This window comes from Triticum aestivum, chromosome 6D (genome assembly GCF_018294505.1).
Source record: "Triticum aestivum cultivar Chinese Spring chromosome 6D, IWGSC CS RefSeq v2.1, whole genome shotgun sequence".
NCBI lineage: Eukaryota > Viridiplantae > Streptophyta > Magnoliopsida > Poales > Poaceae > Triticum > Triticum aestivum.
Genome location: NC_057811.1, coordinates 360,391,756 through 360,405,897, shown reverse-complemented (window position 1 = coordinate 360,405,897; position 14,142 = coordinate 360,391,756). Strand labels below are relative to the sequence as shown.

The window sequence follows — 14,142 nt, the reverse complement described above, 5'->3', positions numbered from 1 at the left end:
CGATCCGGTATCAAATACCCAAGAGCTACTAGGTATGTCAGCAAGGTAAATGTCTATAACATATGCAACAAGTGTACCTTTGCCTGAAGAAGCATTTCCGGCCTTCTTGCCATGCTCTGCAAGCCACTTGCTACAGTTCCTCTTCCAGTGACCGGTCTCCTTGCAATGATAGCAAATGGTCTTCGAGTCCGGTCCAGACTTCGGCGCAGCGGCGGAGGTTACCGTCTCCGTGCCCTTTGCCTTAGCCTTTTTCTTGGACCAACTCTTCTTGAACTTAGCCGATTTCTGCACCATCAACACTTGATGCGTGCCTTTCTTAATATCCTGCTCTGCCACTTTGAGCATCCCATGCAATTCAGTGAGCTTCTTATCCATGCCATGCATATGATAGTTCGAGATGAACGTCCCATAGCTGGGCGGAAGAGAACCCAGAACTGCATCAGTAGCCAGCTCATCCAAGAGCGGGAAGCCCAACCGATCCAAAGCTTGCACATATCCGATCATCTTGATCACATGTGGGCTCAGTGGATCACCTTCCTTCAGCTTGCAATCCATCAAGGATCGCCAGACGTTGAACCTTTCGGTCCTAGCCTGTGTCTGAAACATGCTCTTGAGACTCTCGATCATATCGTAAGCCTCAACATTTTCGAAATGCTGTTGCAAATCGGGCTCCATACAAGCCAGCATCAGACAGCTGATCTCCGTTGATTCATCAACGAGTTTCTAGTAGGCAATCTTAGTAGTGGCACTAGCATTATCGGCAGGTTCCTCTGGAACATGTTCCTTTTTATCATGCTTGAGAACAATTCTCAATTTCTATACCAGGTGGTAAAGTTTGTTCCATTCATTTATCCTTTTCCAGAATTGATTTCAATGCAAAGTTGGGTTGAGCAGGTGGTGCCATTGATCTACAACAGAAAATATGCAATCACTAAGCAATGTGTTTATGTAGAGTAATTCTAGCCTTAAAAAGAAATACTCCCACTGAAGTCAGCATCCCTCCGCAAACTTTCAGTGATCCAGGATCCGACTAGCACATGCGACTAGTGAGCTTTAGCATCACTGCTAGACAACATGCCTATCCGGTAAGCAACTCCTTGCTAATCGTATCTCTATACGACTCCTGTCGGTCGGGAAGGTATCTCATACCCCGCCTTCTTTGCCACAAGGCCCAAAATCGTTTTGATAGCCTTGTCAAGTTAACCTGATGCAGTGCATGTCCGTGTCCGACACGAACCCTTCAGTTCAAGGACACCCAGCAGCACCTCAATTTTATGAGCCCACTACTAGACGTACTTGACGTGCGAAGGTGCAACATCGGGGATGGCAATTCGCTTGATATTCATGAGGGATATTTCTACCATTCTAACATGCATAGAAAACAAGAAGCATAACAATCACAAATAAACATATATTGTGAAATAGTATGGCTCCTTCATGGATGTTCTTCCAGGTCGGCTCCGACTCCGATGACCATCTTGGAACTCCATCTTGTTTGCCACGCCGGGACGCCAAGCCACCAACCTGATCTCTATTATCCAACTACTACAACTAGTAATGAATTTTACATAGAGAATCACAAGTCGACACGCAGGTCGTTATACATTATAATGACAACACTTTGGCTCCTGCCGGCTGACAAACATGACGCGCAGGCCATGTATAAATTACACACATGCATCACATACACATGAGCCATACTATTCACATCAAACCCTGCAAAATAAAGTTATGCATAGAATCGCATTCTACCGGTTTGAGTGATCGTGTATGAAATACAAGGCGCTACGCACACGGCGGTCCCATCTGAACTCCGATCACGCCGAATTCTCTGACCTGGCCGATCTCATCGATCATCGCGAATCCGATTCGGATTTACGTTTCACTGTTAACCCCGATGGCGGATAACCGGTCGGTAGGGGTAGATCGTGTCACGACCTCATTGATCCCGATTGATAGAAAACATAGCCTCAACGATCCCCATGTGCAGTTGATCTCATCAACCGTGCACACAGCCGATCTCATAAACAACAACAGATCTCATCTGCCGCCTCCACATATCTAATATGCATACGATCTGAATTCCAATCCTATAGCAGAGGCTCTGATACCACTGTTGGGTTCTACGGTAGGGTGCGTCGACTGGAAATTAAAAATTCCTACGTGCAGAACAACCAAGAACATGCTACGGGAGATGGATCAGAGTTCGTTACTACTACACGCGCAGTGCCGTGCAGCGGAAGAAGAGTTGGGGCAGCGCGTCCGCGTGGTTCGTCTCCTCCTTGTCCGCTCTCCCTTGAACAGCCGGTTGTTCGATCCCACGTACAAGTTCGCCGGAGCGGCACAAGTGCACCGCCTCTAACGGTATCCGCACGCGCAGGAGGAACACCGTGCGGCGGACTGCTAGGTCCGATCACACAGTCGGCGGCGAGTGGAGGTGTCTATTCGCAACACATGCAAACCCTAGTGACAGCGCCGAAGCGATCAACCGCATGAGTGTGCTGCACCTCCACTTTATATAGGCGTCCATCGCGGGCTCAACACTTGGGCCTCGCACGGACCCTAAAGCCCATCAGTCTACTCGGCCACAATCCGAATACAGTTCGGATCACATCCGGCCAGTGTCCTCGGATCCGACCTCGTAGGTTCCTTCCCTTAAGCGCGCGACCCCTTAGGTTCAAGTCGGCTTGGTCGCAGTTCGGATCACCTCCGAACTGCACGGTTGGTAGCGGCCTCTAGCAAGGCATGCCGAACACCAAGCAGACTATGAAGCTGGTTAGCGAACCTGTACATCACACTTCCATTCCTTTTGCCACACGATATATGTTGTCGGGCTCAAGGCGAGTCTGTCATCCTTGTGCTAGCCCGACCTCTTTCTCGTTCCAGTGATGCCGACCACTATCCGGATTATCTCATAATCCTTGTCGCATGGCCATGCTTATCCTGGTCGGATCACACGAGGGGCCCAGAGTATATCTCTCCTGATCGGAGGGGCAAATCCCATCTTGCTCGACCATGTCTCGCAGCATGGGTCTGGACAAGCCCGAAACCTACCTTTGTAACTACCCAGTCACGGAGTAGCGTTTGGTCGGCCCAAAGCAGGTCTGTCACCATCCCGAGTACATGTGCCAGCTCAGGTCTTAGGACATAGAACGTATGTTGTACTAGAGACTCACAGATGACATATCGCTGCGTCTCATAGTTGGGTCTGTCCGACTCGGACCTTATCTCGACTCGGATCCGACTACGTCGAATCCGTCCAGATCCTTCCAAGTCCATATTATCCGGTTAGCATCCAATGCTCCATGGCTAGTGAGACCAAGCCATCGACCGTGTCATATGCTAGTCTAGTTGGCTGCGCGTCCACACAGCCCTTTCGACTAGGGACCTTTTAGGACAGTCATCATACAATGCATAGTCCCACAAACAAGTCACGTACTTGCTGATACACATCATTGATAATGTCCAAGGACTATCTTTATTCATAAACACATAGGAAATATCATCATACATGATTGCCTCTAGGGCATATCTCCAACACCACGCCCTTTCCCTTCGATCCATTCCCCTCTGATCCATCCGGATGCATGGCCCTCCCCAATCCTATCCCGCTTTCCCTCCCAGGAGACAACGGGATCTCACCTGCCAAAACAGCTTCGATTTCCTTCGCTCTCCTCTGCGCCCGAATTAAGTATCGGGCCCGGTCCTTCGATCCCCGAAGGATCTTCCTCGATCTCTTCCTGATCTCCTCCCACTCCTTCACGCTGAAGAGGCCCACCTCTTGGCTCCCTCCAGTAGTCAATGTCCTCCCCTCTGGTAGGATCCCCGCTGCCGAGTCCGCCATCTCACGAGCACTCGTCCGCCGTCGCCGCCAGATCACCTAGCGATCGTGGGAGCCCCCGAGGGGGTGTTTTATTTCGTGTATGAATTAAGCTGGCTTGTTTTCCTGTTCGTTTTGTTGTTTGGTCTCGACTCCTTTCGTTGGCCTCAAAAGTTGAGTCATCTATTGGCCCGGGACTGCTTTAAGTTTCGTGCGGGCCAAAACGTGGGTGCAGCCCAGGCTACCAAACAACTCATTTTCATCCCGCGCGGGCCTGGTTGGCCCAAATGCGAGCAACCAGACATGTTCAGTGTTCGGAGTCGTCCCCCTCAATCCATCCTTCCAAATACATCCAGCATATGCAACATGAGATAAACTACATAGATCATCAACATAGCAAACATAGAAAGAAAACAGGCACAACAAAAAATTCACCACCAGACGTGTACAACCAGATCAAAAGAGGCAATTCAGCGTCGGGCACTAGATATGCCAAGAGTACAGCTATAGTAATGAACATTGTCAGCACCGGTGAATAGTGCTACCGTGAACAAAGGAGGGAGCAGCCACACCCTAGGCCAAGGTCCCCTTTGCCTAGGGTCCGGGGCCCCACCTAGCAGCTGGACTTCACCATATTTGCGTCGAGCCCTTGCCCTCGCGATCATCGGAGTGGCGTAGTTGTCCTTCGTGTAGGCGTCCGTCATCAGAGGGGCATCATCGTTGTCCGTGTTGTCGTGTCGCTATCGTCAGAGTAAGAGAAGATGAAGCCCGTAACGTGACCGGCGGCTCGGCTCTGCTCCTTCGCCATTGGAAAGAGCATGCGGAAGCGCACAACAGAGCGCATGGACCCAGCGCTGTCGTCTGCATTGCAGCGCTAAGCAACAAGGGACGACGTAGAGCTCAAGCTCCCGCCCCTATCCACGCATGATCGTTCCAACGTGATGCGGAGGGCAAGTTCCTCATCATCCTTCGAGAAAAGCGGGACGTCCCATTCAATGAGGTCCAAGTCGCTACTGGATCCCCCGCTGGTTGCGCAACCGACACTGGACATGACAGAGAGGGTCGGGGACAGGAGGGGACAGGACAAAGAGGGGAGGGGAGGAAACGGGCAGTGGATTGTGGACTGTCCGAGAGTGTTTGACCGACAGTCTATGGTTTGCCCGAGGTGAGGATATTTGTGGGGTCGGGTGAGCTAGCGTGGATTGGTCTGACATGGCGAATGCGTCCGGGACTTCCCATATCCACCCCATATATGGGCTGAATACAGGGGCGCCGGTCATCCCGAACGTAAACGACCGATTTGAGGAGTCCGGTTGGGTCGCATTTTTTGGCGAGTCATTGTTCGGGCTACCCGAACGTATGCGTGCAAGAGTCCACCCGTGGATGCTCTTATCTATACGATAATTCACGCGATAGAGATAGCCAATGACTACGGCATGCTTTGTTACCATGGTGCACATGCCCGGAGCAGGAGCCCCTATTTCACGCGTAGGTCAGCCAGTAGCCACTAATCGCACCCCCACCATGCATTCTAGGCCGATCCATGTGGGGTCTGGTGAAAGAACATGCGGTGCCCCCATGTTTGGTTTTGGTAATTGATGACAATCTCTATGGACTAATGGTTGCCTTGAGTTATATTTGAAGGTTTTGTCCATAGGCTTTTCTTGGAGTACATGTTTTGGTTTCAAGGAGAGTTTGTGTAGACCAAGGTGCTATTCAAGGAATTACCTAAAGATTGGTCTTGTGAGAGGTTGATCAAGACTAAGTCAAAGAGTGAATCAAGTTGATCAACACACAAAGTGTAGAAGAAGTACCGAGAGGCAATGGTGTGTACGGTAAGCATTGTCCATTATGCTTTGTGTACTAACCCATGGTCTATGTGAGAGTTCTTTGTGGGGTTAGGTTGCGGTGTGCAAGTTCAAGTGGAGCATCACGAAGAGATCAAATGCTTGAAGCTTGCCGTCCATTGTGGTGACAATGGACTTGTGAAGATGTGCGGAAGAGTGGCTCACCCATAGTGGAGTATGGGGGAGCAATCAACTAGTCTTCATCGAGCCAACGCAATCAAGAAAGGTGGTCCAACTTGAGGGAGTCAAGATCGTCATCATCTAGCTCAAGTGGACCATGTGCAAGGCAAAGGTTTGCCCTTGATAGGTTTTCTATTTTACCGGTCTCATGGTGGTAGTTGGGAGACCGGGTTATAGGGTCAATTGTCGTACTATCAAGGGGGGCTCTCGATGAGTAGCTTGATCGTATTGTTTGTAGAGAGCTCAAACCATTGCATCCTTGCATCCTCTTTCTTGGTTCTTGTTTGGTTCTCTTTGTGAGATTTGGAGCTTATGGTCATCTTGATGACAAACTCGAGTTCATCGAAAACGGAATTCACATGCATCTTCTATGATGTTTTCGATGTTGGAGGTTCTGCCGGCTTCTCTGTTGGAGGTTTCTCTCCTCTTTTTGTTAGGCATACCTCCCCTGCCTCTTCTTACAATTTCCAACAAGCTTGAGTTTGCTCAAATTGGAGTTCATTTGCAGAAGTTTTGGCAATTCTGGTTTTATTGGATCCGTCTATTGTCTTTAGCTGCGTTTTGAAGGCATCCAAGTGCTAAAGCCTCTATGGTGTGCGGTAGTACTGCTCAAGGGAGCGGTAGTACCGCAGGCGCCAGCGGTAGTGCCGCTCCTGGTGAGCGGTAGTACCGCTGCCTCTAGCCCAGAACGCTGGCCCGCACGGAAGTAGGCGCGGAAGTAATTTTTTACTTCCGCGCCCTCCGTTGTAGTACCGCTCCTGGTGAGCGGTAGTACCGCTGCCTCGTGTCCTGGAGCTATTGCGTGCGGTAGTAGGCGCGGATGTAATTTTTTACATCCGCCCTTACGCGGTAGTACCGCTCCCTGTGAGCGGTAGTACCGTGCCGACTTTTTCTCGTAGCTAGCTCCAGCGGTTGTAGGTGTGGCAGTTATTTTTTACATCCGTGGTCGCGCGGTAGTACCGCAAGGGCAGGCCGTAGTACCGCTCCTGCAGTAGTACCGCCCTGTTGCCCCTCTGCAGTGTTGTTTCATTGGGCTTCTGCCGCCCTAGCGGCAGTACCGCTCATAGGAGCGGTAGTACCGCTCTGTGCGGGCTGTGAGCATAACGGTTGTATTTCCCCCCTCCTATAAAAGGGGGTCTTCTTCCCCAATGAACCTAATCTTTGGAGCTCGTGTTCTTCCCCCATTGTTGACCTTCTTCGAGCTTGCTATCTCTCAATCCCTCCATGGATTCTTGCTAGTTTTTGAGGGAAAAGAGAGAGGAGATCTAGATCCACATTTCCACCAATCACTTTCTCCTCTATGTGAGGGGAACCCCTTGGATCTAGATCTTGCAGTTCTTGGTGTTCTCCTTCTTGTTCTGCCTCTCATTTTCCTCCCTAGCATTAGTTGCTTCGGTGAGATTTGAGAGAGAAGGACTTGGGCACTCCGTGTGCCCTTGCCATTGCATTTGGTGCATCGGTTTGAGTTCTCCACGGTGATACGTGGAAGTTACAAGTTGAGAAGCTTATTACTCTTGGGTGCTTGGTACCCTTGAGCTTGTTCCTCTTGGGTGCTTGGGTGCCCTAGACGGTTTGTGGTGTTCGGAGCTTAATCATTGTGATGTAAAGCTCCGGGCAAGCGTCGGGGTCTCCAATTAGGTTGTGGAGATCGCCCCGAGCAATTTGACGGGTACCGGTGACCGCCCCCAAGGGTTGCCAAAGTGTACGGGTTCGGTGACCGCCCCCAAGGGTTGCCATTTGTACGGGTCCGGTGACCGCCCTCAAGGGTCCCTTAGTGGAATCACGGCCTTGCATTGTGCAAGGGCGTGAGAAGATTACGGTGGCCCTGGTGGCTTCTTGGGGAGCATTGTTCCTCCACACCGCTCCAAACGGAGATTAGCATCCGCAAGGGTGCGAACTTCAGGATACATCGTCGTCTCCGCGTGCCTCAGTTATCTCTTACCCGAATCCTTTACTTATCCACTTTACTTTGTGATAGCCATATTGTTTCTTGTCATATATCTTGCTTTAACCTAGTAGTTTATCTTGCTTAGCATAAGTTGTTGGTGCACATAGGTGAGCCTAGTTGTTGTAGGTTTTGTGCTTGACAAATTAACCGCTAGGTTTATTCCGCATTTGTTCAAGCCTCAACCGTAATTATTTTAAAGTGCCTATTCACCCCCCCCCCCCTCTAGGCGACATCCGCGATCTTTCAGCTGGGAGCTCATGTCTTCTTTTTAGAACTGTTCACGAATCTCGAATCAAAAAAATGACTGGGATTTCAAAAAAATTCTTAATTTCAAGAACTGTTCATGATTTGGAAAATGTTCATAATTCAAAAAAAGTTCACGGATTTTAAAAATGTTCGCAAAGTCAAAAAATCATGAAATTCAAAAATTCTTCACAAAATTTAAAAAATCAGTGATTCAAAAAATGTTTGCTGATTGAATAAAATATTCGTCAAAATAAAAAATGTTTGTGAGTTTAAAAAATTGTTCGCCGATTCAATTTTTTTACACGCTTTAAAAAAAGGTTCACAATTTTCAAAGATGTTTGTAAGTTTGTAGAAGACGTCCTGATTTTAAAACATTTTCATAATTTCAGAAAATGTTAAGATTTAAAGAAATCATGAATTTGGAACGATGTTCGGAAAATAAAAAATAAAAGTAAATAAAAAAGGAAAAATAAAAATAAGAAAACAAAAAAATAAAGGAAAACGAACATGAGAAAAATAAAAATAGAAACCCAAGTTCACGTTGTGACCTAAGCGTTAAATAGGAACCGCCGCCAGGAGCGTGAGGAAAGAAAAGCCTGGCCACCTAAACGGTTTGGCGCCTCTCTCCAAATATCCAAATCTTTACATACTTTTAGCTCTTCGCGTTGCCTTGTGCGAGTACCTTACACGATCTGGAGCACTGGATGGATCAGTACAGTTTTATTTAGAACCGTGTGTCTGCTACAACATTTGCTTTTTTTTTTTTGAGGGGTTGCTACAACATTTGCTAGCTTGATACCACAAGCTTCCGTACGCCACAAACGCAGCACCTCGCACTGGCAGCGACGGCCTAACATTTACAGCGACGCTGCAAAGCCTCGAACAGCAGCTGGCCTCGCCGCGCATTGGTCTATGCTTAACTTGATGTGCATCGAGGGGGCCGTTTGTCAGTACAGGGTGTTATAAGTGCCGAATGTCGCCGCGATGGAGGCTACGCAGATCACCAAAGACGGCAGCAGGGTGGCGTTCAGGAGCTGGCTCTGCCCCAGGTACCCCGCCGCGGTGATCGTCATGTCCGCTGCGACGCGGGCCAGCGTCCCAGCCTCCGTCGAGAGGAGGCCGCCGTTGTAGGTGCCCCGGGAGAGCCTCGACGACATCACCCGGGACAGGAGGGACAGGTTGACCCCTGTGATGTTCAGACACATGGTCATAACAGAAATGCGATGCAAGTTTCAGAAAAGGAAACAGTTACAAAGCCTGTTTCAGACTCAGCGTTGGTGGTGGCCTGTTTAGAGTTTTTTTGTTTTTTGTTTTACCTTCAAGAACCTCGGCGAATACGAACGTGATGAGAGCCGACACGACGTACTGAGCAACGCAGTAGCTGGAGCCGAAGTGGAAGCTCGAGGCGATGCCGATCAGGACCATGATCTCAGACGCCACCAAGATTTGCCTTCAGATGGAGAAAGAAAAGGGATGTGAAACGGCCAGAGAACTGCAGTGGTCAAGAGAAGAGAACTGCTCTATAGCGTGCGGTGTGATGAAAGCACACAGGTTACCTGTCCTGGAACAGATTGGTGATATAGCTTCCCACGATGACGTTGACCGGAAGAACCGTCAGCCCTAGAACAGCTAGAAAGATGGCCACCGTGCTCGTGGACCAGTTAAAATAGAACGTAGTGACAACACTAGACTCGGAGAGTAGAATCTCCATTGCAAACTTGAGCATGAAGTAGATCAATAACTGAACCTGATATATTTGTGAAGAGCATGTGTAAGAGTACATTCAACAACTACAAAAAGAGATCAGATTCAAGGGGTTAGGAGGAAACCTTCACAGATGGCGTGAGCAATCTGTATGCTGCGGCAATCGATGTTGCTGCTTTATGACTCTCTTTGGGGTCGTTTTCGTTGTTGTCTGCATTTTCACCCTGCCTCTCCTTTGCCTCTGTGAGCAAAGGCTGTGCTAAACCGCCCTCCAAATTATCATTTCGTCCATGGCCTATCACGGCAAAGAATTTAAGTCAAAAAATGTATCCGGAGCCTAGGTTCCATGACCATGACAAGAGTTGCTTTTGAACAAAGCAAACGACGAGGATTACCGGAATCAGATGACTGTGTGTTGACAGCATTCTCTTTAGCAAAGTGATCTGGCTCTTTGAATGAAATCCATAGCCAAATCAAATTGCCAACCCAAGCAAGGGACATGATCCACCCGGGCAAGGTGTTCTGATTAAAAGTTACTGCATAGATCTTAAATTCAGTCTGCAGCAAACCAGCCAGCGCAGGACCGCATGCCATTCCAAGCGCACTAGCACTGACGAACCCTGCAGAGGCTTTCAGCCGGATTTTTAGAGGCACACAGTCGCTGATATACCGACGGTTCACAGCTCTGGCAGAACCCAACCTGCATACAAATGTGGCCAATTTGATCGATCAGATAAACATTTTAAACATGACAACAGTAAATTAGGGAACAGAAAGACAATTCATACCCGCAGAGCAGCCGGCCAAGTATGAGAACAGTTAGGGAATTCAGATCATACGCCAAAGCGTACAGCACGTTCCCGGAAAACAGCATGATGCTGCTGAATACGAGGGGCCTAAAGTATGACCTGTTGGACCAGGCACTGAAATATACCGAAGAGAACACTTGGGCAACTGCCATCGACCCGATAATCACACCGCAAACAGTCGCTGCGGCACCAAGGCTCACCGAATAGTCATCTGCAGTCGGCACGATGATGTATGTGTTCACCATGTAGAGGAATGTGTTCACTAGGTTGAGCATCAGCGACATGAAATGGTAGCTCTGGTCATCGACGAGATCTTCCGAGCTAGTTTGCACGTCTTCTGGAATGATCATTGCGTGTTGTCCTAGGAATGTAAGGAAGGTTGTGCTGTGCGTGAGTTTCTGTACTGAATTATTTATTTGTTCGATGACAGGGTCCTGCACGTAGAAAAGGAGTATAGATATTCATTTAGAGCATATATGAGAATTGCATTATCTGATTATGGAAGCAGCTGAGAACCTAGAAGAGACCTTCAAGGTGATTGATGGGTGATCATAGATGGATATAAAGCTTCCTTGGTGATCTTGCAGAGATGCAAGGTTACGTGTCAAAGCACCAGCAACAGCTACGATACCCTGCATTCAGAACTGCATCATCAGTGCAAAAAACGATGACGGATACAAGGAATCAACGGCAGCCACCATAAAAGCAAATGCACCAAAGCCCACTGATGAACTGAAAATGCAATAAAGTGAAATTACCACTTGCTTGAAGATCGGCTGAAGCTGAGAATAAGGATGGTTTGCACGAGTCGAGACGTAATAATCTGTAAACCGATAGCCGAAGCGCTTATCGAACTTCTTAAGAATCTTCCGGATCCCAGTAGCATTCATATCAACAAATCTAAGGAGCTTCACAAGATCAAGCCCAACTTGCCTATACGCCTCTCGCACTTGAGAAACTTGTGATATATCGGAATGTTCCGTGAGTATGGCACGCTGTTGTCCCAATTTCTCGAGCCTGCTAGCAAGATGACCTTGCTGTGTCAGTAGAAAGAGCACAACCTTTTCAATCTGCAATGAAGAAACTCACATGAACACAGATAGTGTGAGGCAAAAAAGAATAAACATTGATGGTTGAATGAATACATCAATAATAAAGCATCTGTATGATATACGAATCTATCAGAAACTCAGCTCCGTTTTACCTGTTCGTCAAGCATCCTTGAGAACTCCTTAAGAACCTGTTCATGATTTCTTCCACCATCTTGAGTCTGCTGAACATACTGTTTTACCTTTTTCTTCATCATTTTGTAATTAATATAGTATCTGGAAATGTGAGAAAATGATTCATAAGATTCGAAATGGGTCATTGAACAAGCTTATAATTTGATATTTTTTGTCAGTGTATATCTGCGTCGAGAAAACAGTGACACATAATTTATGCATATCTAACCAATTCAGTCATAACAGTAAAATGCCATGGAACTGAATTTTGGAGCAGCAAGGCAACATACTCTTTCCACTCTTCCAATTGATCCGACGCCAGTACCTTCCCGAAATTAACCATCTTGGCGTTTCGCTACCTGAAACTAAAAATTAACAAAATCGTTAGCATAGTGATAGAGGCTAGAACCAATCAAGTCAAGCACAATACTTTGATTTAGTCAACACTTTAGAATACCAGCCAGATAATTGGTTCAGATGTCAAATGAGATTAAGAGAGACACACACCGCTAATATGTCGCTTTCAGCCAAAGATCTTAACGAGCTTAAGACCGAAAACTAATGCGCGCAGTAAGCGCCAAAGCCAGACATGTCAGTGCGTACATGGACCAAAGACATAATAGCTTTTAATAAGTGGAGAACCTAAGATAATGTTAACATGTGTAGCAAAAGCTTGAGATATTCGAGACAGCTCCAAAAGGGATAGGGCACGTAGCAAGATGGCACAGAATCGACTAGTGACATAGTGAGACAAAACCCTGGAGAGGGCACATAATAAAATGGCTCCAAGGTCTCCCAAGAGCTAAGCATCTCTGTTAAAGCACTCACACAATTCCTTTTCTGAATTGGCCTTGCAAAGAACGTGCCTTAGACAAGAGCAATAGATCACCTTCATAGTACTAAGTAGCACTGTACCTGAAAGGCGCCGGTGCAGTTTTTCTCGTTGTTTTTATCGTACAGTTTGCCACATAGTCAGTGTGCTACAGGAAAGTGAACCATCGGGCCGGATGATGAGGAGCAAACGGCCCGGAGAGGGCTGAGCGTCACACGTCAAGAAACATAAATGTGCGCTAGCGGCGACCGTGGTGCTCTGCTTCTCCTGTCAGTATCCTACTTAAAATAAACATAGAAAACCACCGCTCAGCTGAGGAGGATGGCCTATCACCGCCGTGGTGCTCCGGCGATCTTGGGTACGGCTGCCCAAATGCAGATGGTTCTTCTTCGGCGCTCGCATCGCATCACTGGCCCGGCGAGACGGTGAGAGGGGATTCTGGCATCATCAATCGGGAAATGGGAAAGGTATTTCGATTTAAAAAAAAAACTTCAGGCGAATCCAAAATTAAAGCCGACAGGGACACACCCAAGGAGAGTCTCTGATTCTTCTGAATAAAAATGAGTATTGTCATTTCTGTTTCGGACAAGGGGCTGGAAATTAGACTAGATTGGTTACCGCGTCCGCGTGTTCTTCGGCGGCTCCTCCCTTCCCGTGTTCGGCGAAACAATCTCCTGAATTAGATGACCATCAACGAACCGATCGCGCCTGCAGCACCGACAAATTGATCGCGCATTCAGAACAGGGACCTTCTATTTTTTCGAAAAAATTCAGCACAGGGCCTGCACAAACCAAAATCAAAAGACAGGAGAACAGATACGCACGTACCTACAGTGATCCCTTGCGAATGGGAGACACCGGAAGGAGACGAGGCGGACGGGATTTCGGAAGAGCGCGGCGCAATGGTAATGGCGCGCGTATGTATGCCAGTATTATGTGCGAATGCAATGGCTAGGTTCGGCTTTGGTCGGCTTCGGAGGTGCGAGGGAGAGAGGAAGAGGGAGGTATTTATAGCGGCGACGGTGGGGGAGGGGAGGGAGGGAGAGAGGACGGAGGAGTACATGGAGATGGAGGGGGGCGTCGCCGGGATGTGGCCGGGGCGGGACAGGAGCGGGTTGGCAGCGGCCGGTACGTCGCCCTCGCGTCGCCGATGCCGACGTGGCGGATTCGACCGGGACGGCTCGCGGCCCCGTTTTGGCATAGGATGGCCGTGGCTGTGGACAAAAACGCCTCTCGCCTCACTGCCCCTAGTTTTCTGCGTGGGGTAACTCGGCCACTAATCTTTAGCTCAACTAGGTTTTTTCCTTTTTAAACCGTTATTTGATGATCAAAATAAAGGATTTTTTTTACAAATCAAAGGAGTTCTTTCCGGAAAAACTTTCAATATATTCATTAACTGTCAAGACGGTACAAAGAACCAGAAGTAACATAAATTACATCTAGGTCCGTAGACCACTTACTGACAACTACATGCAATGTAGCAAGAAGGTGCATTGTCATCATTATCCCTCCCGCACCGGAGCCGGGCAGACC

At 48.2% G+C, this 14,142-nt stretch overlaps 1 protein-coding gene across 3 annotated transcripts; it reads right to left on the bottom strand.

Moving 5' to 3' along the window:
- Positions 1 to 8,646: 8,646 nt before the first annotated feature.
- LOC123145093 (SPX domain-containing membrane protein OsI_08463) lies at positions 8,647 to 13,789 on the bottom strand. Of its 3 annotated transcripts, none has more exons than XM_044564410.1 (12): positions 13,438 to 13,789; positions 13,228 to 13,317; positions 12,068 to 12,136; positions 11,759 to 11,879; positions 11,313 to 11,624; positions 11,082 to 11,186; positions 10,534 to 10,988; positions 10,141 to 10,445; positions 9,871 to 10,040; positions 9,598 to 9,788; positions 9,358 to 9,491; positions 8,647 to 9,227 (listed from the first exon to the last, which is right to left on the bottom strand). In XM_044564410.1, the coding sequence occupies exons 3-12, from the start codon at positions 12,118 to 12,120 to the stop codon at positions 8,989 to 8,991; spliced, it is 2,085 nt and encodes a 694-aa protein (XP_044420345.1). In that variant the 5' UTR covers positions 12,121 to 12,136; positions 13,228 to 13,317; positions 13,438 to 13,789; the 3' UTR covers positions 8,647 to 8,988. The 3 variants fall into 3 exon arrangements, with proteins under 3 accessions (XP_044420345.1, XP_044420344.1, XP_044420343.1); XM_044564409.1 differs by having other exon boundaries at positions 12,068 to 12,142; positions 13,228 to 13,361; positions 13,438 to 13,788; XM_044564408.1 differs by having other exon boundaries at positions 12,068 to 12,142; positions 13,438 to 13,788.
- Between the last annotated feature and the right edge of the window lie 353 nt (positions 13,790 to 14,142).

Coding starts and splice junctions, on each gene's coding strand:
- LOC123145093 (XM_044564410.1), bottom strand. CDS start 12,120: ATGGTTAATTTCGGGAAGGTACTGGCGTCGGATCAATTGGAAGAGTGG. Junction 11,187..11,312: donor AGCCGATCTTCAAGCAAGTG/GTAATTTCACTT, acceptor TTCTGAATGCAG/GGTATCGTAGCTGTTGCTGG. Junction 9,228..9,357: donor ATTCGCCGAGGTTCTTGAAG/GTAAAACAAAAA, acceptor TGAACATCACAG/GGGTCAACCTGTCCCTCCTG.